This window comes from Podarcis erhardii, assembly GCF_964252035.2.
Source record: "Podarcis erhardii genome assembly, chromosome: 1".
NCBI lineage: Eukaryota > Metazoa > Chordata > Lepidosauria > Squamata > Lacertidae > Podarcis > Podarcis erhardii.
The window spans coordinates 96,200,969-96,225,143 of NC_138497.1; the positions used below are offsets into that span (position 1 = coordinate 96,200,969).

At 43.4% G+C, this 24,175-nt stretch overlaps 1 protein-coding gene across 2 annotated transcripts; it reads right to left on the reverse strand.

Annotated features, from left to right (window-relative positions):
- Nucleotides 1-7,004: 7,004 nt before the first annotated feature.
- DDX18 (DEAD-box helicase 18) lies at nt 7,005-22,905 on the reverse strand. 2 transcript variants are annotated; one of them, XM_081871979.1, is made up of 14 exons: nt 22,701-22,905; nt 20,891-21,070; nt 19,852-19,998; nt 18,148-18,283; nt 17,096-17,196; nt 16,787-16,986; nt 16,593-16,707; nt 15,953-16,092; nt 13,977-14,138; nt 11,855-12,007; nt 10,472-10,585; nt 9,521-9,577; nt 8,306-8,483; nt 7,005-7,662 (listed from the first exon to the last, which is right to left on the reverse strand). In XM_081871979.1, the coding sequence occupies exons 1-14, from the start codon at nt 22,837-22,839 to the stop codon at nt 7,517-7,519; spliced, it is 1,968 nt and encodes a 655-aa protein (XP_081728105.1). In that variant the 5' UTR covers nt 22,840-22,905; the 3' UTR covers nt 7,005-7,516. The 2 variants fall into 2 exon arrangements, with proteins under 2 accessions (XP_081728105.1, XP_081728106.1); XM_081871980.1 differs by having other exon boundaries at nt 20,891-21,079.
- Between the last annotated feature and the right edge of the window lie 1,270 nt (nt 22,906-24,175).

Consider the following 24,175-nt stretch of genomic DNA (forward strand, 5'->3'; position numbering starts at 1 on the left):
CTTCCTCAACCTCAGCCCTCCAGATGTTTTTGGCCTACAACTCCCATGATCCCTAGCTAGCAGGACCAGTGGTCAGGGATTGTAGTCTCAAAGCATCTGGAGGGGTGAGGTTGAGGAAGCCTGGTGTACACAATCCTGAGCTCCTTGGTGGGAAATGTTTATAAATGTAATACAGTGGTGCCTTGCAAGATGAAATTAATTCGTTCCGCGAGTCTCTTCGTCTTGCGGTTTTTTCGTCTTGCGAAGCACGGCTATTAGCGGCTTAGCGTATGGGAAAAAAAGGAAAAAGCTCGCAAGACGTTTCGTCTTGCGAAGCAAGCCCATAGGGAAATTCGTCTTGCGAAGCACCTCAAAAGACGGAAAACTCTTTCGTCTAGCGAGTTTTTTGTCTTGCGAGGCATTCGTCTTGCGGGGCACCACTGTAAATATATTTTGTTTTTATTCATGTCCTGCCTTTCTTCCCCCATGGCGCCCAAAATGGCACATGCGGTTCCTTGCAATGACAAGCTCAGCTTCCGCAAGGTGGTAGCGTCAGGGGCCTGCACACTATGCCTTTAAAATACGTTTGAAACACCACCACCCCACTCAAAAAAGTTCTGGGTACTTCAGTTCGTTAAAGGTTGCTGGGCACTCTTAACTCTGAGGGGTAAACTACAGTGCCCAGAATTCTGTGGGGGTGGAATGTGCTTTAAAGGTATAGTGCATATACAACCAGAAAACTACCCTTCAAGGCTTTTATAGATAGTGTAAAACTTTCCAGCATGTTGAGACAATGAGAATATAAGTTTGGGGGAGGGCAGAATAGCTTTCCTCGTGAGCTAAGGCTTTCTCTTGGTGCCCATTCACTTAAGTGGAAATCGGCATAGTTTAAGGATATGGTTAAGCAGCCCATTTACTGCTGTTGAGGCCAGATACAAGGGTGTGTTAAAAAATCCCCCCTGGGAATTTTCTTTAAAAAGCCATCAGTGCACAACAGGCTATTCTCATCAAACTGATGACTCTGCAGAGCTCTGTTTGCTTCTAATCAGAGAAAGTTTTGCTAACGCTATCGTTCTGGAGAGAAAGCACATTCAAGCTTATCAACCGTGTAACAAATATCTCAGGAGTGTACGTACCCAATTCCTCAGCATTATAGATGGGTTCTGGGGGATGCAAAATGAGACTAATGTGACAAGCACTGTTTAAATGTTGTTAGCATCATAATAGATCCCTTTGCCAATTGCAACCTCAGGCTTTGGGGGCCAAATGTATCTCTTGGAATTGTCCTCAGGCCACAGGCTCCTGCAGGCCATGAACCCTCACCAGCCTAACTTCATGACCTCAGGCACTTTTGCCTGCTTGAAAGGTGTCCTAGAACTGTGATACTGACTCCTGCTTCCCTGGATGGAGGATAGAGAGAAGTATGTGACTGTGTAGAAACTAGCCTACCATAGGTAAAGGTAAAGGGACCCCTGACTGTTAGGTCCAGTTGTGACCGACTCTAGGGTTGTGGTGCTCATCTCGCTTTATTGGCCGAGGGAGCCGGCGTACAGCTTCCGGGTCATGTGGCCAGCATGACTAAGCCGCTTCTGGTGAACCAGAGCAGCGCACGGAAATGCTGTTTACCTTCCCGCCGGAGCGGTACCTATTTATCTATTTGCACTTGACGTGCTTTCAAACTGCTAGGTTGGCAGGAGCAGGGACCAAGCAACAGGAGCTCACCCCGTCACAGGGATTTGAACCGCCGACCTTCTGATCAGCAAGTCCTAGGCTCTGTGGTTTAACCCACGGCACCACCCATGTCCCTAGCCTACCATACATAGGTAGAAATTACATTGTCCCACCCACTTTTGCTTCCAGCCCTGCTCGCTACTGGCATGTGCACTCTCCCACCAATGGATCTTTGGCTGAAAAAAAAAAAATCCCCAACTGTTTTATGGTTACAAATCACAGAGTAACCTGAGGCCAAACAGCAACAACCTACACCACTGAAGACAGGTTGTGCAAAAGAGCTGTAGAGGTAAATGGGAGGAAAGGCAGGTGCAAGAGGAGCAAAGTGTGTTTCAGACTTGGTTATATCAGGGGAGAGCTGGCTTGGAAGGAAGCACTATGGCAGCCCTGTCATCTAGAGAGGCGGCATTACAAGGTGTGGCTGAAGAGGATCCAGCAGATGAAGACAAGTTGGGGGCAAAAAAAATTAGGACATGACTGGATCGTCTTCGGAAACGTCATGTGCCAAAGGATTAATCTCTCTCAGCCAATATTGCTCCCAGGGGTGCAAGGCTTGGGTTTACTGCCCCCAGCTATTCACGTCTCACAGAAACACCAGAATGGAGTGGAAATCTACACCAGAGATACAAACCTCCAGTATTAGAAAGCAAGCCTCAAAGTAGACCAGGCCATGGAAATATGTGGACAGGATAGTGCCCATCTTAGGCTTCAAATCAGTGATATTAATTAAAGATTGGTATAAGGAAATTCCAACTGCTGCTATTATTATTATTGTTAGACTGGATGAGACACTGCAACATTAGAGAGACACAGTACTTAAGAGTAACAACCAAATATTCCTGCCCAAAGAAGATTGCGATCTAATTTTCAATCTAACGTGGCTCCTATTTGGTACTTTTCACAGTATCAATTGAGGAATGGGGACTTTGAAGGGGCAAAGAGTTCTGCAACATATTAGCCCAGGGGTTGTCAACCTGGTCCCTACCGCCCACTAGTGGACGTTTCAGGATTCTAGGTGGGCGGTACGGGGTTCTACGGCACAAGCTGAATCCTCCTTCCATCGAGTACTGGTGGGCCTTAAGGGAATTTTACTATCAAGAAAGATGCATTATTGGGTGGTGGGTATAAAAAGGTTGACCACCCCTGTATTAGCCAATAGGAAGTATCCTACTTGTACAACAGGCAAAGTGTTTCCTTGTGTTCCAGCCTTGAAACAGTGTTCTAAGCACTTTCTGCTAAGCAGAGTTCTTAGCCAAAATTGCCTTTGAAGGTTGTGCTGATTCTCAAAGCGTAGCCTTCCAGAGCATCTCAACATGTTGTCAGCTCCTCAGCCTCATGTCAGGATCTCTTGCCCACTGTCAGAATCTGTGGATGTGCTGCATATTCCTCAAGACTGAGGTAGTAGGCACATAATTCTGCTTCATGAGAACCTCAGATTTCTTTTAAGGCAAAAAGCAACAGAAAGCCACCAGCTCTTATGGCTAAAAAAAAAATCTACTTAGGCAACAGCTGCTGAAATCCCAGAAAGGTGGCTCAATAAAGCTTTAGGTAGGTTTCTGAGTTTTTGCCTCTCTAAATATTAACAAGCCTGTAATGCATTTATGCCAATTTGCACACTGTATACGTCACAGAATTCAGCTTAATGAAGAACTACAACCGGCACAGAGTGCCTATGTGTATTAGAGGTGTGTAACTGACCAGCACATGCAGCAGTATATGGTTATAGAAACTATTGCAACACATTTCATTCAAAATGACAGAAATGTAATCAAATCAGTAGGAAGAATAATGCTGACTCCTGCCGTTTTGCCACTATGGTTAGGAGTCGTCCAGTGACTGAAGCATGAGGAGGCGATAGAGGGAAACACTGGGAGAAACCCCAGCACAATGGGTGGAGGACGGAGGGGGGAGACCTTTCTGTTGGACAAGCAGAAATGCTTCTGCTGACCAAACCATCTCCTTAGCACATTGAATATGACCAGATATCTCTCCTGTTGGTAGTGCCTCTGCAAAATACAATCAGATAAGCTAGACAGCATGATAAAGAGCCTGTTGAACTTGGCCGCTTCCACCAAGTTATTGTGATATCTTGTATTCCACTGTGAAAACAGAGCCAGTTCTTACACTCTTTGAGTCAGCTCCAGTTCACGTCACAACTAACTACTCAAGTGAATGGCTCACTCTCACATGTGACATGAGAGGGAAGTATTTCTTTGTGAGTCGTTGCTAACAGAAATTTCAAGATGAAACTTTTCTAACTGGAGGGATGAGGGCACCCCAAGAATTCTTCATAGGATAACTAACTTCTGGGATGACGTTTAGTTTCCCCTGAAAGTCATTAAAAATAGACCTGTGCTTAACAAGTGGACGTGCAGCTACAAAAATAGCAGTGAAGAGAATAGGGAACAGGCTCCAATAATCAAGTGGAACAACCAAGTGGAACAGGAGGAAAAGGGATGAGCCTGACATTTCAAACCAAATTAGTCACAAAGGTTTGTATTCCTTTAGTGGTGCAGCAATAAAAACTGCTAGCACATTTGAAAAGCTAAGCAGGGTCTGATACGGTTTCAAATTGGATGGGGGCCCAAATATTGATATTTTTGCATTGCAAAGGATTGGGTTAGATGACCCTCAGGGTCCCTTCCAACTTCACAATTCTATGGTTCAATAGAATTTCCCAACTCTACAATTCTAATAACATGCCTTTTTTTCACATGAAAGCGTGCAAGTAGAATTTAAGAACGAATTTCACATTACAGAATATGCTGAAAACTGCACTAACCCAACAAGTGAGTGGTAGATCTTTTCAAATTCTTGTTTGTTTGGAAGCACCCATAAGAAGTACATTTGAATAGGGTTTTTTGGTGGGGAGCGGTTAAAGAAATGTTTCAGATGGTGCAAGCCATCGACATAATCAGACCTCCCAATATGGTAACTTAGCTCATCTGGAAAAGTGAACTATCAATCTGTGTGTCATGGTAATCTGCAATGGCCTTAAAGCCCCCCCTCCCCCAGTTACTATTGTGAAACCATAGAGAGGCATAGAGTATCCAACTTGATAAACTCTGGCTGCATGGTCAATAAATCTCCCATCTGTATCACTTCATCTTGAATGATTTTGAAAGTAATTGCTATTCTATATCTGCACAAAGCAGCACAGGACTGTAGCATTCTATAAGATGTGCCTGCATCATGCCTGGCTTATTCAATTCCTATTATGGGAAGCTTCAGCAAAGCAACTGTGTTTTCTTTTATGGGTCTATAGTGGGGTTGTTTTTAAAATCTCCCCACAGCCACTTTGATAACCTCCCTTTAACCGGCTTACGAAGTCCAATTTCCTCGTCAAGGTTTTCTGAGTGGGAGGCAATTCCTCAAGAAATACAGTATTAGTGTGCAAACCATCAGTCACCTTTATGAGACAAGCCTTGAGTGCGCGATGGCCGAGGTCTATTAAATACCCATAAGATTGATTATGGGAAAAGTGCACAGGAAACCTTACATTTCCAGTCCATTTTTATAGTATTTACAACTTCCTGTGATACTACTCATATGAGAGCCAGAGCTCAACAGACTAAGCTGTTATCCTATCTGCAAGCTACTGTATACATTAAGTGGGATTCAAAGAGCTGCTTAAGACTTACAATTGCCCAGTGGACCCTTTTCCTTTTCTTCTTCAAACAACTGAATCGCAGCCGAAACCCTCAATGTAAGGGTTTCCATTTCAAAAGCAGCTTGCCATGCAGCACGAGGAAAGAAGCCGTTCAATAAAAGCTAAAAGTCCCTTGGCACTCATGAAACTGTTTTCAGAATTTTGTAAATCGTCCCGTAAGTAAAAAGCAGAGGTGAAGTCAAATGCATCTGCACAATCAAGCGAGAGGCATCTGTGAATCTAGTGAATTTATGGAGTCAAGTCTTCCAAATAGGAAGACACTTTTACAGTAGCTCAGCCTTGCAAATTAAACCCTCGAGTATTTCTAGCCTATTTGTTTGAGGCAGAAAGAGGTGTTGAGAGGGGGAACACGCTAACTCTGCAGAACTGCTCTGCTAGTTTGCCTGGAGATACTCTCCAAGTTTTCTTACCTGGAACAAGCTCTCTGAGCAGCCATACACCCTCTGCTGCTATTCTGGCCATCTCCCACATAGGTAGCTATGGTTTTATTGGACCTCTAACAACTGAGCATCCCTCAGAAGACTCAACGGTTGTGTGACTGGAATGAGGTTCACTTACTCAGCAGGATTCTCCCTCCATCTCAACTTAAAACTGGGTTGGGGGAGCCACCAGAATAGATTTGAGGGCACAGGGGGGAAGAGAAGGTGGAAGTCTTCTTGCATGACCAGACCTTGTTCCTCCACTTAGCGCTTTGTTGAATTCCATCCCAAGGGTGGAAGTCAACATAGCTCTACAGCAAATGTCTTCTCGGTCCAAGGATTTCTCCTTGCACAATGGGATGTTCATCACAACTCCAGATCAGGGGTTCCCACAACTCTCCGGAGCATTTGGGTGAGCCTTCAAAACTGACATTCCAGTTGCGAGAGTGTGGTTAGGACAACTCTCACTTGCTTGTTCCAACACAATATATATTACTATATAAGCAACTAACTCATCAGTAGGAAACCTGGCTTTCAATGTTACTGCAAACTTTCAGTGTTACTGCAAACACAACCACTTGGGATTCACAAGTACTTCGCTGCTTCTGATGTTGCTCTCCTGCTGCCATGTGAAAAAGGCAGTTCATGCAGTTAAAATGCACAAGCTGGATGCCCTAATGGAACATGGCTGCGGGGGCTGAAACCTATTCCAAAAGGGACAAAAAGGAAAGAATCCGCTTTGGTGGCAGAACCAATAGCCTGAGAAGTGCGCTATGCGCCCAGAACTCTAAAGGGGTTTATTCGTGTGACACGATGATATATAATTTTGGTTGACCTTTTGAATTCTAACCATTTAAACTCAATTCAAAAATTCATACAGAGCGCAATACCCCTAAACTTCTTCAAAGCTTTCAATTCAAGGTAAGGTATCACTTTATACACGTCTCGGATAAAGGTTCTCTCTTCTTCAAACATCCTTTATACTTCCAAAAGTTACAAAAAAGCTTTTGAAGCTTTGGAGGAAAAAGGAATTGCCACTTGGGACCGGGTGGGGTGGGGGGAATAATCACCTACAATTTCTAAGCATGGCCCCAGTGGGCTGTCAAACCTCTAAAGAGCTTCTGAACAGCCATGTGGCATAGCAGGCAGACAACCTACGTTTACTTTGTAAGAAAACACAAGGAAGAGTCTCTGAGTACAAAAACTTAAAGAGTACATAAAAAAGAATTGTATTAATCACCTCTTGCAAAATCTGTGTACATACAGCCTAAAAATTCTGAGAGATGCCAAATCACTTGGGAGTCCATGGAAGGAAATAGAGCACCCTTTTAAAAGTGCCACATAGTATCAGTGGATAGAGACTTGAGCTCCAATCCATTGTAGCCACAGTGTTAGCTCCCGGAGGACCCGCAAAGGGTCAGCCAAGACGTATATCAAGAATAGTAATATCCTGCACTGCAGAGGGGAATAGGGGACACAGGAAGAGGCATTCTATTTTCCCGGGTAAGAGAACTGCAGCCAATTCATGTGAGCATAGGCTGGAAGAAGTGGGAAAAGCTAAAAGGAATGTTCCATGCATAGGTACAATGATCACAGAGGACTGGACTGTGCTTCAAAGTCTATACCAAATTCTATCCTGAATGCACCTTGCTTTGCAGAGAACAGAGTAATTAAGTGAAGGATCAAAAGCCATTTCTGTGAACACGGAACAAGCACCTCAGCGGGAAAACTGCCTGCTATCTGATTGTTTCTTGTTAATGTGCTTGAAGATTTTGGATTTCTGGACGTTCTTTGATTTCTGATAGCCAAACCCTCCACCGCCACCTCTTTTTTGCAATCTCTTCCCGTGGCTGCTGTTTACATCTGAGAAAATGGTGTCAAGGAATGCAAGTTCATAAATAGGTAATTAGCTTAAGCTATTAAAATTCTAAGGATGGCACCAAGGCCTCTTTTTTTGGGGGGGGGGGTGGAATCATAGCATTAGCAGTACATTTTCAAAACTAGGTTGCAAGTGTGGCAAGGGAGAAGAAAACACCTGTAGAAATTTATCTAGTGACTGCCATCGCTCAGAGTTTTCCAATTAAGTTTTTCTACGGAGAGCAAAGTTAGCCCTCTATTAGATACCGTTATTACGTCAAGCCTGTGACTGAAGCAGTCATGTTCCAAAGGATAGAATAACTGGTCCATGTAAACACAAAGTCAATGGGCATTTTAGGATGCAAAGATGATGGAATGAAACAACAAAAGCAGACCATAATCATTTGCCCTGGCAGGCCCTCCTTAAGAGTAGTGCTATCGCTACATGCTGAAAGCTCATGCCCTCCACCTTCTTTTACACATGAAAATGTCATGTTTAAAATCTACACCTGCAGTTCTGAATTTCTGAAACTGCCATTGAACCAGATCTACTACCAGCCCACAAACTGGTTTACTGACAAGTGAACAGTCGACCCCAAGACATCTGAATCATAGAAAGGGGAAGAAATACTTTGCAACAAAAGGATACTAAGGTCCACAAATGGTGGGACCTTGAAGCCAAAAGAGAGTGCAACCTTGAGCAGATCCAAGTTATTGACGTTGTAGATCTGTTTCAGAGAATGGGAATCATAAGCTCTTATATAGGCTTTGTAAGCTTCTTGGGCAGATTTGTGAAGAAAGTAGTTCTTCTCGATCAATTTTTCCAGCTGAAAATTACAAAGGCAGAAGGAACGTTCAATTATACAGTCATGTAATAAATGAGGAAATGGAACATTTTGCAGGTAACTGACATTGACATTTATCATTTGGAAGAATAGAGCAATACAGTTGGAATAGTACACACATTTATCAAATTGTAGTTTTCAAAGTTAACAATGCAAGCTCATTATCAAGAAATACTGTTCTTTTCCTTTTCTTTTTTTTTTTTTACAAAAATATGTGGCTATAGAATTTGAAAATTAGGTATAAATTTCCTTCATAGAACGAAGTGTGAAAACTCCACATTCTACAGTGGGACTTTTTACCAGGTCTCTGAAAAAAATATATCCTGGTCTCCATCTTACCTACCGCTAAAAATATACACAGCATGTTTCCACTTCCAGGTTTTTTTTAAAATATATAATGCCATAGAGGAAAGGCTTCTAAAATCATGCCCCAATGTCAACCTCTCTGATATTAACGTCTTGCAGTCAACTCAGTTTACACTCACATGCTGTCATTTTATCCGTAGTGAAATTCTTGTGGGAGGAAGTGCAAAACGACATCAGGGTCTGTTCCAGCTATGGCCCATTCCTCTGCCTGCCCTGAGTCCCTCAGGCCATATACTGTCAACTGCCCTGTGGGAACTGTTAATATTTTACTCTTTTTTCTATTAGAAATCCTTCCATGAGGACGTATAAATATTCTGAAAGGCTACAAATAAACACTAATAAGAAAGACCATAAGGTCTTCATGTGCCTCAACATACGTAAGACACACACTGTGCTATGTTCATTTTATAAGTAGGTTGCTACGGTTACTTTAAATGTAGCAGGATTAAAATTCATCCAAATTTAGTTTCACTCACACCTCACAATAGCTTCAAATTTGTGCACTGTGTGTTCTTCTATTATGATTTATTCATTAGATTGCTTTTTGTATTTATTTTTAGTTACCTAGATATGTGGGGTACAAATTTTCCAAAGAAATAGGTGAAGCAAGCTTAAGAATGCAAGTGGCAGAAACACTTTTATTTTTATTTTACCTGAGATTGGATGTCAGAAATTTTGGACCAAGAAAATTCAAATTCATTTAATGGTACCTAAAAGAATAATTAAGAAAACTGTTACATTATATGCAGAAGATACTGAAAAGGCAGGTGCTGCTCAAACATCAGTTCAGAGAACTGTCACTAAAAACAAATAGCAGCTGTCTAGAACATATGGAGGCTCACCCCAAATCCCATTCTTCTGCACTTGCTAAATTAGTGTAAATAAAGCAGGGTTTTTTTTGGTGATGACAGAAATCCAGAGAGCGATTTCAACACAAAAATGTTTCAAAGAGGAATGGAAGTTCATACACAGCATGAGCAGCTGTTTTGTAATCGCATTCTGAAACACCCTCATAACCAAAGACATTTCACATTTCTATACCCAACAGGGGACAATTACTCTGATGCATTCCTGTGCAAATGCGTCATGGAAGTTTCTGTATTTGCATAATTCCTGCAAAAGATGTGTTCGTGAGTCATTTTATGGTGGGAAAACAAGCTTATATGAACCCCCTGTGGGCTACCACCAATATATGCAGAAGCACTGCCCTGACATCTTCACGGTGGTATTGCCTCCATCAAAGCCCTCACCATTCTATGCAAAACATACAAAACAAACAATTTTATTGACAACTTATGACCATCCTTGGCATCATGGGAATTAGAAGTTGATTCTGTTTGCTCTGATACTGCTGGATCTGCGATGGGACCAAGAACCAGGATATCAAAGCACTGCATCCATAGCTTGTGTTAAATTTTCTCTACTCCCTTAAACTCCACATGCATATGATGGAAAGCTTCTTCTAAATTATGCAGTTTCATTACAGCAGCCGCTCTGCAATTCTACTATGGTTATTTAGTTAAACACTCTTTAGGCAATTAAGGCAGGTAGAAATTATTTGATTAATCATTAAAGCTTAGCTGCAGTGCTCCACACTGACTTACCCTGGCTTGCTTTAGGTAACGCAAGAAACCCAGTTCTTCCGGACGTAAAATCAGCAGAGCATGTCCTCTTCCATTTATACCCCGGGCAGTCCTACCAACACGGTGAATGTATTCCTTTTTAAAAAGAAACAATGCGAGAGTAACTAACTTTTTTTTTACAGTAAACAGAGGCACAGCAAAGGGCGCTCATACATAAACAGATCCGCAACTAAACTTACATAAAAGTCTCCTATTCCCCAAATGAAATTCTTATTTACTTCAGTTATGGACTTAGCTTTGACAAAATAAATTAGTAAAAAAAAGAGGGAAAGCATGGATGCTTTGGAAAAGTATACACAATGGGAAAAATAAAGCATTGTGGGGTGTGTTTTTTTTTGGGGGGGGGGAGTTTGGAAGCTTGACTCTTCTTGGTTGGAGGCGACGCAGCTGGAAGTTAGCATCTTCTGGCTGCTGCTAAGGTCCCAACACCCTGGACCCACCACTGCTCATGATCTTTATTTCTTGCTGCTCCTCATTACTGTCACCATTTGCATGCTCAGGCAGCCAGCAGCACATTAACCAGCTCTTTCCTTCTGGGCTCCCAATGTCTCACCTAAATGCCACTCTAACTTGCTCTTGAACATCGCTGGAGCCAGCTATGATTCCAATACTCTTGCCTTATTCAGGCATTCCATGCCCACCATTATAGAATTGCCTGTGTGAGGACAGGAACATGCTAGCTAGATCTGCTCCCACCCTGGTCATCCCCGTTACTGGTATCCACATACCGGAAGGCAAACACCTGCAGCATGGATCCTGCTCCAATCCTGAAAGCTACATGCATGTTTCAGCAACATGCAGATCATGCAGCAACATGCAATTTAACTGGAAGGCAGCATGAAAGTCTGGCCTCTCTGCTCACTATATACCAGATTTTCCAGTTCCTTTATCTTTTTAAAGTTTCCTTAGAAGAGCAATCTTGTGCAAATAATTTCCCCCAAAAAGGGGGAAAAAAGAAAAAAAAGCATTCTGAAGGGTCTCAGAAAACAGTCTGAACGTACAGGATACAGAAACCCTGCAGAAGCAAAACGAAATTGGGTATAATCACTGTATGGGACAGAAACGTATGCATGCCACCTTGCGCTCCTTGGAGGAAATGTAATGGATAAAATTTAAATGTTAAATTGTGAAGTCAAGCTTAGCAGGGATTTTATTGATGGTCTATTTTTATTCTTATACGTCGTATGCCACCTTGCTATATTATAAGTGCATGTTATAAATATGCATAAATAAATATATTAAGATTTGCGGTCTCATTTAGTTTCAGGAACACGGGGGAATTTCTTAGGTGGGTTAAATCCACAGCACCTCTGAAAACATACATCTTTCAGGAAATCGTACTACCTTTGGATCATCTGGTGGGTCATACTGAACAATCCAGTCAACCTCCGGAATGTCCAGTCCTCGAGCAGCTACATCTGTGCACAAGAGTATTCCAGAATCTGCATTGCAGAACTGGAAAAATGTCGTTGTGCGCTTCGTTTGCTTCTGCTTGCCCTAGAAGAAAGTGAGATGTTCATGATGAGGTTCATAAGCAACTATGGGATTCTCCAGAGAGAGCCTGAAAGCCAACACATCCCTATAATGTACATGCATCACACTGCATGAATAGCAACCTGGCTACAAATATATCAGAATTATGTCAAAAATTATACTGCCGAACAAACCCCAAAACCATTACAAAACCATAACTAGGTGTGAACAAGTGTCAGAACCACCACTGTGTGGGAAATAACCTGTGATATATTATGCACGGTGAAATAAATAGGGCTTTTTAATTCTTACAAGAATCCTGTAAAGAAAGGCCTGCATTACTATCCCCATATTGCAGCCAGTATGCCAAGGCTCTGCAGTTTGCAAAAAAACACTCCAGCAAATCCATGCCTAAGGCAAGATTTAGATCAGAGAATTGCTGGCTGTCAGTTTACACTTTTAGCCACCACATAAAATCAGAAGAAATGTCCAGCATGGAAAAAGGCAGCAATTACTGCTTTTTATGAGAAAATGCAAGAAGAGCAGCCTACAGTAGGAAGAGGGACACGGGTGGCGCTGTGGGTTAAACCACAGAGCCTAGGACTTGCCGAACAGAAGGTTGGCAGTTCGAATCCCTGCGACGGGGTGAGCTCCCGTTGCTCAGTCCCATCAGTTGTAAACATAAACATAAACAAAAACAAAACAAAACAGAAAAAAGTCCGTTTATGGGAGAGAATGAAAAACTTTTTTTTTGCTTTCTAAAAAGTGCACAGTATTGCAGTTAATTTAGTAAATTCTACCTGAATAGTCATTTTTGTGTTAATTTAAGAAGAAACAAAGGGTGCTTTGCTTCTTCCACAGTATGAGCACTGGGGGGAAAATCCCTTTACTACATTAATGCAGACACACTTAAATTGGTTAACTGTCAGCTAACAACATTCTAACAAACAACTTCAACCTTGCTGACAAAACCGAGTTCTTCACATAAGCATTTTAAAGGCAGGTTTAAGAGAAAGGTTCCACTGATGACATTTAAAGGTTAATTTATGACTTCACTGCAGAAATCTTGCCGAGATGCTGACATTCTTGTTATGCACTCTCAGGCTTCATAAAAGGCCACTTGCAATTTACAGTAACTTCAAAGCTACATGCATTATTCAAGCTTGCAAGTCGGCTCAAAACACCCAGCTGTAGATGCAAAAGGGGTCTCATGATAGCATAGAGCAGGGTAAATTTCTTGCCAAAAAGAGGGGCTATTGAAATTATTCACAGTGTGCCCTGGAAGTCCCATAAGTCTGAGATCAGCTGTCAGTTAAAGATGGCACTTAGCTGGCCAAAATTTTTGTAAATCTACTGGTTGAACACTGTCAAAATGCCTTACAGTGGTTCTCAACCTGTGGATCCCCAGATGTTGTTGGACTACAACTCCCATCATCCCTGAGCTCTGGCCTTGCTACCTAGGGGTGATAGGAGTTGTAGTTCAACAACATCTGGGGACCCACAAGTTGAGAACGGCTGGCTTATAACATCCATCACATCATAATGCTATTGGTTTGCTTAAAACATGGTTCATTTAACTGAACACCAGCACCATCCTTTAGTTGAGCAGAAAAACAAACTATGGAGCAGCTGGCTTAGCATTGCTTAAACCAGCCCTTTTGGTTTGTTTCTCTCAAAGAAACCATGAATGAGAAGGGAAGCCAAGAACGAACCTTGGCAATAGATTGTGGGAGTACTCAAGCAGCATATATCAGCATGCATCTCATGGATAGTTAAACAAATAATACTTCAAAGCTTAGCATTACCTCTGAACGCAGCCAGTGAAAAGGGAGGACGCAATAACTCACAAGTGACGGATTACTGCTAGATTCTGGTTTATCAGATTATCAGCTTTATGTATATTAACCCAAAATAAATCTTGAGTGATCAAAACAGTCATGGATAAACACTGCCAGTTTCAAAGTAGATTGTCACTTCCAAAACATATACTTACGTGAATGGCCAGGACTGGGAGATCAATGTAATTAAGAAGTTCATAATGATACTTCACAGACATACATGAAGAGAAGAACACCATCAGTTTTTTCTTCCGATTCTTCTTGAGGAAAGTGAAAAGCAGGAGGAACCTCTTTTCTGAAGGGCACACTACGTAACCCTAAAAATGATTGGGGAAATGGTTTTATGTACATATAGCCTTCTATAGTACTATTTCTAGCAACTTCCAAATGGAAGCACACTGTACCAAAATGCACCTAAAGAATTGTGTTCTGATAACCCATTTCCTAATCTCTGACTTGTGAAAAATTTTGATCAGAAGTGAAGGTGTGTGGTTGACTCCCATCGACTAAAGGAAAGGGATCAAAAAGGGTTTTTAAAAACAAACAAACCCGATTCCAATGCTATTCATCTGCCAGTAGAAAAGGCACCACTGGCAGAATGGATTCCCCTTCCTTCTGCAGCTCCCCCCGCCCGCTGTGATGGCAAAATCTGCTCCGGAGGGTTGGACAGCCCTCTGTAGAAGACTGGGGGCTGCAGGAAGAAAGACATCCCATCATAGAAAACAGTTACGTTTTCTTTCCATCCTATGCACATTTGCCAGCAATCCAACTAAATTCAGTGGGATTTTCCAGTGAACATGTTCAAAAATGATGGCCTTAGAAAATGTCAGGCCACCTGAATAAAGATTTCAGTGAAATGTGGGTTTTACTTTTAAGCCCCTTAAGTTCTATTTTCCTTACAAAAAAGGACTATAAAGAGAATCTGCATGAGTACAATTAAAGTTCACCCCAACTAATGTTCATCTATTCCTGCAGTTTTTGTAGGAATGACTTTTTAAGGCTGGTCGCCGCCAACTTTGTTATCCTTTTGGTGCCAGGCAAAGATGGTTCCCCCTCCGATTGCTTGGGCAGCATCTGCCTTTAAGTGACTGTGTTTTCATCTTCTTTATCATAATTGTAAATTGTTTTGAGACTTCAGTAGGAAGCAATATACAAATTTAATAAACCTAAGCCCGATCTAAATCTGGTATAAGACCATTCCAAGTGAGATAGGAGACAATTAATATCTTCAGGCAGCAGTATGGAGTCCACACTATTTCAAAGCTGCACTTAGCTGTAATTATGCCACTGCAGGTGCATAGGAATCAGGTTTGCTTTGGAAAATACATGAATATTTGAAAAAAGTGATCAGCAGTAAGCCAAAATTAGAAACATTATGTACATTGGCTGAACTTGGATGCAGATCTCAATGTCTGGGTTTGCATGTAGCACTTATTTATTAAGATCCTAGGGCAGGATACAGCAATATAATATACAATTATATATGCTACAGTACAATTTAAAAAAAACCACAAGCAAAACATTATAACCAGAGCAGAACAATATAAATTCAGCAAACGTTGGGTTCCACAAAACAACAGGTATTAACAGTCCAAAGTCCAGAGTGAAGTTACAGCTTCAGCATATGGTAAAAGCTGTACAATGAAGATGCTAGATCAGGCATAGGCAAACTCGGCCCTCCAGATGCTTTGGGACCACAATTCCCATCATCCCTGACCACTGGTCCTGTTAGCTAGGGATGATGGAAGTTGTAGTCCCAAAACACCTGGAGGGCCGAGTTTGCCTATGCCTGTGCTAGATGCATATCTGTGGAACTATATGTGTGGTCAACAATAAAAGCTTATGAAACAACAAGCAGCCATGGTTTAAAAGTGTGGTTTAGTCATGGTGAATAAACCCTGGTTGAGGCACTGAGCCGGGTTGGGACAATTGAATTACACCATAACTTAAGAGTTACATGAGAACCAGAACAATATGAAAAACAAAGGGTGCCTGGTGAAAGTGAAATCTGATAAAAGCAGAGAAATGAGTGTCCAGGACAGCAGTAAAAATGAAAGAAACTCTGCTAAGAAGCTAATGTATCTTTCTATTATTATTACTACTACTTCCACCACCACCACTAGATAGTTACCTGTTCAAGCCCATCTACAGTTGCTGTCTCTTTATTGTCATCAACCCCAACATACAATGGCTCCTTTTTTAGAGAGATCTTGGCCAGGTCTTCAACTTTACGGGTTTGTGTAGCAGAGAACAGCATGGTCTGCCTACGCTCTGGGAGGGAGAAAAATAGGAAGCAACTTCAACTGAATGGATTACAGCAACAGACTGAATGAAATAAAACACACTAATGCTTTGAGAAATACACTTGCTCTTTGTATAACCTGGATATTTCTAAAATTATCCGGTCACAGGTTTTTTTTCCACTAAGAGCCAAATAGTTTCATAGCAGTCCAGTTTTGAAGTAGAAGCACACCAAAAACGTTATTTATTAGCAAGTGCTAATGACTACTTGGGAGTAAGATCCACTGAACACAGTGGAAGTAATTTCTAAGTAAATATGCATGGGATTACTCTGCAAATGTTACTATTAAGCCAGCTGTAAGGAAGGCACATCCATTTAAAATTCTGTACAGTGCTTAAAATGAAAACGCAAAAGACACTGAAGAAGTGAGCAAGAACTGCAAAAAATAAAAATAAAGTGTTTTGAGACTGCCACTCTCCTTGCTATCTCAAGAAAGAAAGAATGAGGACAATTTGAATGTTTGGCTTACTTGGTAGGAGCTTAATGATCTGTTTCATTTCTTCCTCAAATCCCACTTCTAAGATTCTATCTGCCTCATCGATCACCAGACACTGCAGGTTCTTGAACATAAACCCTGGAGTATTCTGCAAGGCATTTAAACAGTGTCACCAGCTATCACAAGGCACACAAAATAAGCCCTGAGCTACGCACTCCTCTTCCTACCTGCATATGGTCCAGAAGCCTGCCTGGAGTTGCCACAATGATGTTAATGCCATTTGCAAGTTTCTGTGCCTCGGCAGATCTATTACTGCCTCCCATTATCAGGCCATAAGTGTGGACGTGATGAGTCATCAATTCTTTGAGGACACCATAGGTCTGCATGGCAAGTTCCCGAGTAGGCGAAAGGATGAGGACGCCCGTTCCTGGAAGGGGGCAGAGGGAAAGATGCAGAAAGGAGACCATAATGGCAAACAATTATCCCCAAATTTATCTTCAGACTTTCAAGTGAGAAGGCAATGCAGAAAATCTTACCATTCCTGGGCATGAATTTTAACTTGTAGATGAGTTCTATGGCTGGAATTAGAAATGCCAGAGTTTTGCCACTGCCAGTTTTTGCAGCTGCTAGAATATCTCTGCAGATAAAATAAGTACGAATAACTGAATTTAGGAGCAGGAAAGCTGAAACAATTTAAAGTCAAACAAGAATAACTTTGAAGGTAAACATAAATAAGCCCAGAGTTTGTGTTTATGCATGCCTAGGCAAAAGTCAGTCCCACTGAGCTTATTTCTAGGTATAGGATTGCAGCCTAAACTACATTATTACACATGACACAGAAAATCATTTTCCAAAATACATAAGTGGGACTACTTTCAGCTGTCACTATTTTAATTTTCCACCACAATCTTAACTGATTTTAATGTGGCATGCTTTAATACAATGCTCACAAGCCAGCAATAAGATAGAAAGAAACGCAGCCTGATCCTATAAGCAATTATTCAAATTAAGTCCCATGGGGTGATATCCAATTGTGATGCCCCATTTGCATATCAGACTGCTCCTTGTGCAAACAGGCCCTGCTCTCCCTTTCCTTTCCCTTACAGATGTGCATTTCCCTGTTCCATATGGTGTGTTTGGGAGTCATGCTAAATATTACCCCTGTATTCACTGGGCTCTTATCCGGCTAGTATGCACAAGACAGCAATCCCAGTAACAGCACGTGGGGTGGGGAGGAGAGGAGAAATCATTCTGTGGCTATCCGAGAGCGATCTCCTTAGTTACTTTGCATTCATAGGAACATACAAAGAGCCCTGTCGGATCAGGCCAATGGGTCATCTAGTCCAGCATTCTGTTCTCAGTGGCCAACCAGATACCTCAGGGAAACCCACATGCAGAATCTGAGCACATGATCACTCTCCCCTCCTGTGATCTCCAGCAACTGGTGCTCAGAAGCATTGCTGCGTCCAGTTGTGAAGGCGGAACATAGCTATCGTGGTTAGTTGCCATTGATACGATTACCAAAAAACAAACAAACAAAAAAAGAGTCTATACAAAACACACCTGCCTCCCACAAGCCATTTCTTACCTGCCTTCCACAAGTGGTTTAATACTTTTATGTTGAATTTCTGTCATGTGCGTAAAGCCCATGTCAGCTATTCCTTTCAACGTGTTCTCACTGACAAGGCCATTAAGGGAAGCAAAGGACGTATCCTCAAAAGCACCTGAAGGCAGAAATGATCTTGGTCAGTTTCCATTGACAACATGCCAAAATAAATAGCAACAAACCCTTATTAAAGTAGAACAAAGCTGGTCTTTCAGTATCAAATTTTGTTTCTGCACACCACGGAAAATTCTGACGACAGCTACCGTATTTTTCGTCCTATAGGACGCACTTTCTCCCCTCCAAAAATGAAGGGGAAATGTGTGTGCGTCCTATGGGGCTTTCGCTGAAGCCTGGAGAGCGAGGGGGGTCGGTGCGCACCGGCCCCTCTCGCTCTCCAGGCTTCAGGAAGCTATCTGCTAGCCGTGGGAGACCCAGCTCTCCCACGGCTAACGGAGACCTTGCTGGCAGCCAGAAGCTTGGGGCGCGCTGAGCTCCGCACGCCCCAAGTTTCGGGATTAGCGCAGCGCTCCGCTAGCCGTGGGAGAACCGCGCGGCTCTCCCACGGCTAGCGGAGACCTTGTCGGCACCCAGAAGCTTGGGACACACTGAACTCCGCACACCCCAAGCTTCGGGATTAGCGCAGAGCACCTGGGGGGGGGGGGAATAAATCCCCCCTTTATTTCCCCCCCAAAAACTAGGTATGTCCTATGGGCCGGTGCGTCCTATGGGGCGAAAAATACGGTAACTTATCCAGCTCCTAAGCATTCCCAGCCTCAGTACACACAACTTTCTCTGGAATCATCTGACCACCAAATAAGCTTAGCGTGTTGCTGAGATAGTTTAATTTTTCCACATATGAAAGCCACATTGCAGCAATGCCTGAAGCAGTTACACATCTGCAAGTCCCCTACACAGCCTACTGCACGGCTCAGCAAACTTTTTCAGTAGGGGGGCAGTCCACTGTCCCTCAGACCTTGTGGGGGACCCGACTATATTTAGGGGGGGGGGATGAACGAATTCCTATGCCCCACAAATAACCCAGAGATGTATTTGAAATAAAAACACACATTCTACTCATGTAAAAACATGCTGAGGGCCAGATTTAGTAGGCGATTGGGCCAGATCTGGCCCCCGGGTCTGAGTTTGCCTACTCATGGCCTACTGCATGTGTAGCATTTGCTTGCCAATATCTCTTGGCTTGAGTTGTGCAGATTGACATGGGAAAGTTCCACATGTCTGGTCAATTTAAGGCTACAATGCTACGTACAATCATACACAGCCTGGAAACTGGCACCGTAAAGGGACATCCCTCCTGCCCACCCCACCTTCCACTCTAACCAATGTGAATGCTGGAGCTGCAGACATAGCGTGGGCTGCACTGCTCCATCAAGCCTTGCCACTGATGACCAGGGGTTAGTGCTGCAGTTGGGTACCAAAGCAAGGATAACTTGATCTCCAAGATCAACAGAAATCAAAATCCAGAGCCCTGAAGCCCAGTCCAATAAATCTCACTGAGTTCAATGAAATTTACTCCCAGGGTCAGTCCACAGACAAAAAGTGAAACTACCAATTGACTTAAAGTTCGCTTTAAAAAAGAGAAAACCCAGTACCATCTGAACATTTTGAAAGACAAAATCTCACTAAACAAGAAACAGAACAAAGAAGTGGGGTGTGGGGGGAGCTTGCCTGTTAGTCCTAGAGGCAAAGCAGGTCCATCAGCATCTTCAGACACTTCTTTCTCATCCAAACTTTCACTACTTTCTTCTTTGGGCTCCCCATTAAATGTCTCTTCTTCCTCAGTGCATGCTTCCTCCATTTTTGCTTTCTTAGTTTCTGTGTATACACAATGCACGGAAATCAATCAATGCCAATACCGGACATGTACATATGAACTAGCAGTCTGCAGCAAGAATCTATACGGCAGTCAGTGTAGTTGGTACATTCATTGAAAGGGCTAGGGGGAAAATTCCACATTGTTGATCTCTGGTTTTGGCATTTAAACTATGGACAAAAATGTACTTATGCCACATATAAACCACCACCAAAGTTTCTGCATCTAAGCTGCAAAAGGAGGGAAAAGTGGGTTCTGCACTATGTGGAGTAGTCACCTAGAAAGCAGAAGAGAATGAAGAAGAAAACAGAGAAGGCAGAATTGTGTTGCTCAATCAGATGAACAGCCAGTTTATCTACTGCTCTTCCAATATGGACTAACTAAAAAGTCCCAGAAAATAACAAGACAGCACTATGGTATTAGCCACTGGCCGCATTCCCACATCATGGAGAACCAGTTTTAGCCTACGAGGCCTCCCCAGTTGCCCTACACATGACATCAGCTGCAGACCAAGTAAGGCTCTGCCTTCAAAGGAACAATCAGATCTTAAAGTGGGCTTGATTGTTGTTTTGCTGGGGCAAGGTGCATTCCCAACTGCCCATCAGCTGATGAGTGCGCCTTGCTCTAGGAGGTGGAAAAGGGTTCCATTCAACAGAAGCTGCTTCTCCCTCCCAGTGCTGCTCTTTGAAGAAGCTTCACACTTGCAAGGCACTTGTGCTACTTCTTTAAACTTTGAAACCAGACAAGGTAAACTTTGAAACTGCACAAGGCAACTTACAAACATAGGACTGGCAATCCCCTTGCACTGTGGTTCCCAAGCACCTAATAGGCAACTGTTGGGCACCTGAGTACCCAGGCATTTTTACAACTGGATAAAAGTAAGAGATATAATACCATTTTCTGTATCAGCCACAATTTTTCTTTTCTTCTTTTTCTTCTTCTTTTTCAACTCAGGCTGTGTGTTTCCAGCCTCACCATTGTTTGGTGTTACTTTAGTCTGTTCCACACCCTCTGTTTTTTGTTCTTCAGCTGCTGCTTCTGAGATGCTGGAAAAGTCTTCCGCGATGCCCTCAACTGTTGCTCCTAATGAGACAAACAATAATAAATCAAAGCAATGTCTGACACCATTTAAGAAACAACAACAACTTCACACATGAATTTTAAGAGCCAGATCACATTCATAGCTCCTCTAGTTAATTACTACTGGTGCATACACTCTCTCTATTGGACCCAATGGACAACCTCTTCTTGCTCACAAAAAGTAAGTGTGCACATGTTTTAGAAAGAAAGGATATTGTAGAGCTGGAAAAGATTCAGAGTATGCCAACCAAATACAATCAAGGGGATGGAATGACTCCTCTACCGGTATGACGATCTACCTGTAGATCCCTGGCTGATCCTAGTAGATCACGGGATCCTTATCGTGTACAAAAAGTTACGGAGGGGAAAGCTAAAAAACTCTGTGCAATCCTCCCCCCAAAAAGCTCAACAACTCTACAACTCTGTGCAATCCATCCACCCCATGCACACTCCTCCTGCCTCCAATGACAATGGGTAGATTACTGCCAGTTTTTTTTATACTGCAAATAGGTCACAGTCTCTCGGGAGTTGGATATTTCTGGTTTAGAGAAAAGGTGAGTGACATGACATGAGTTTATAAAATTACACATGGCATGGAGGAAGTGCATAGTTTCTCTCCCTCTCTCACAACTCTAGAACTCTTAGAACTTGGGGAAGGGTTACAGCTCAGGGGTAGAGTAATCTGCCTTGAAAGCAGAAGGCCCTGCGTTCAATCCCCAACACCATCTCCAGGTAGGGTTGGTAGAGACTCTAGCCTGAAACCCCAGACAACCGTTGTCAGTCAGTGTACACAATACTGAGCAAGCTGGTCTGGCTCGATATAAGGCAGTCTTCCTATGTTCTTATGATATGAAACAATGTTGGAATATTTAGGGTAGACAAAAGAAAGCACTTCCTCATGCGGTGCATAGTTAGAACTATGGAAGTTGCTTCCACAGGAGGCGGAGCCGGCCACCAACCCATATGTCCTTAAAAGAGGATTAGACAAATTCCTGGAGGAATCTGCTTCTGCCTCTGTTGGCCATGATGACTATGCTCTGCCTCCATGGTCAGAGGCAGCCAAACATCTGAATACCAGTTGCCCCAAAACACAGGAGAGCCCTCTTGTGTTTGAATCTTGCTTACTCACACAGCCCCTTGGCCAGCCACCTTGAGAACAGGATGCTGAACTTACCTGGGCCATTGGCCTGATCCAGCGGGCTATTCTCACGTTCTTAAATACAAAGACACACACTGTCTTTGCGCCGGAAGCGGCGGAGCCGGCGCACGAGATTCTGATCTGGGCACAACACATGTGTGTGACGGAGCCACGTCACACAAAAGGGGATCCTTTTGACGCCAGACAAATACATTCCTCTTTTCCCAGGCCTTTGGCTAACTCAATAATCTATTACCCTTTTAAGCTGTTGGGAGGGTTGCTGTTTTTGCTCGTTACACTGTTATGTACTTTTTTGTGTCTTTATACAGCCACCCGCCCTGTGACCCCCGGATGAAGGGCAGCGTAGAAACCCAATACACCAACGCACAAATGAAACAGAAAAGCCCGTCCCTGGTCTCCCCTCCTTCCATCTAGCTTCCCTTCGGGGCGCCCGTGTCCCTGTCTCCCCACCGGCCGCCGTCTTACCGGAGGGCCCGGGGCCCATCGCGCCATCCGCCGCCCCCGCCGCCTGCCGGGCCAAGTTGCGCTGGCGAATCTTGAGGTTGCGCTTGTGGAGCTTCTTGCGCAGCAGCCGCATTGGCAGGTTCCCGGTATTGGCCGCCATGGCTGCGGAGACCGAACGCCACCGCCGACCCCACGTGCGCAGAGGGAAAGGGAGGCAGGAAAAAGGAAGGAGCAGCCGGAAGGGGCGGAGGCCGGCGCACGAGAGCTTCCGGTGCCCATTCGCTTCCCTCCTTCCGCCCCGAAGGGTCCGGTTGCAGCGGCCTCTCGAGGCTCGGAGGAAGAAGCGCAGGCAGCTGGGAAGTGAAAGCGCGCAGGGTTCTTGCCGCTTCTCCTTTTCCTCAGAGCTCCGTCTCTCAATGGCAGTTGAACCAGAGAGCAAAGCCACATTCTGCAGCTGTCCGCTCAAGTCCCTGGTGCTACAGACACACTTACCCGGGAGCAAATCTCGTTGGACTCAACGGGACTGACTTCTGAGCAGACAGACACACGCACTGGACTGCTTTTGCGGAGCCAAGACTGCATTGCCGGTTTGCTTCGCGATGCTAAGATGCCCTGTGCCATCCCCGACTGCTGCCGCTGCTGCCAATGGTCATTTTGCATGCAATCTGAGCGCCGTTCGCTTTTTGCATTTCGATGCCCTTTAACCTTAACCTTTCTATTCTCTATGCCCCCGTAAGCGTAGATCACACTCAATGCATCTAATGAAGTGGGTTTTTACCCACAAAAAAATTATGCCAAATAATAAATATTTGCAAGACTGCCTCGTTTTTGCTAGGCAGATGAACCCAGCTACAAGGTGTCAGTTCGTATCTTCAAGCCCCAGCTATGTAACAAAGCAGGCCCCAGTATGCACATAAAGCACCAGAGAGGTATGTAAACTGGTTCAAGGACAATATTGTTCAAAGTTCAGACATATACTGGCAGGAGGCGCTCTTAATATTCATGGAAAGTTAATGCAGGCTAATGAATCATTTATGTTTATTATAGGAACATTTTTTTTCCTTCCAAAAAGCAAAGGGAACTTTGTGGTTTTTAGGACCAAACGAAAGTATCACAGAATAGTGAGGAAGCTTTTCATAGGCTCATAGAAATGTAGAGGAGAAGGGACCCCTAGAGTCATCTAGTCCAAACCCGTGCAGTTCAAGGAATCACAGCTAAAGAATCCCAGACCTCAGGGTCAAAGAAACATACCGTGGTAGATTCCGATTTTGAAAGTGTACATTGCAGCTGCTATCCAGATCAGTCTCCATCCTTAGGCAAAACTTGCAAGGTGGTTTTTGTTTTGGTAGGTGGAAAACAGAAATAAAGAGAAACTAGACTGCATTCCTCTTCAGCTTGGTATCAGTGGCACGAGTGAAATGGCATAATGTGCCAGTAGCCAGGAAGAGATTCTTGTCCAGGCCAGTCATGCAGAAACTGCTGTCTATTTAGTTAAG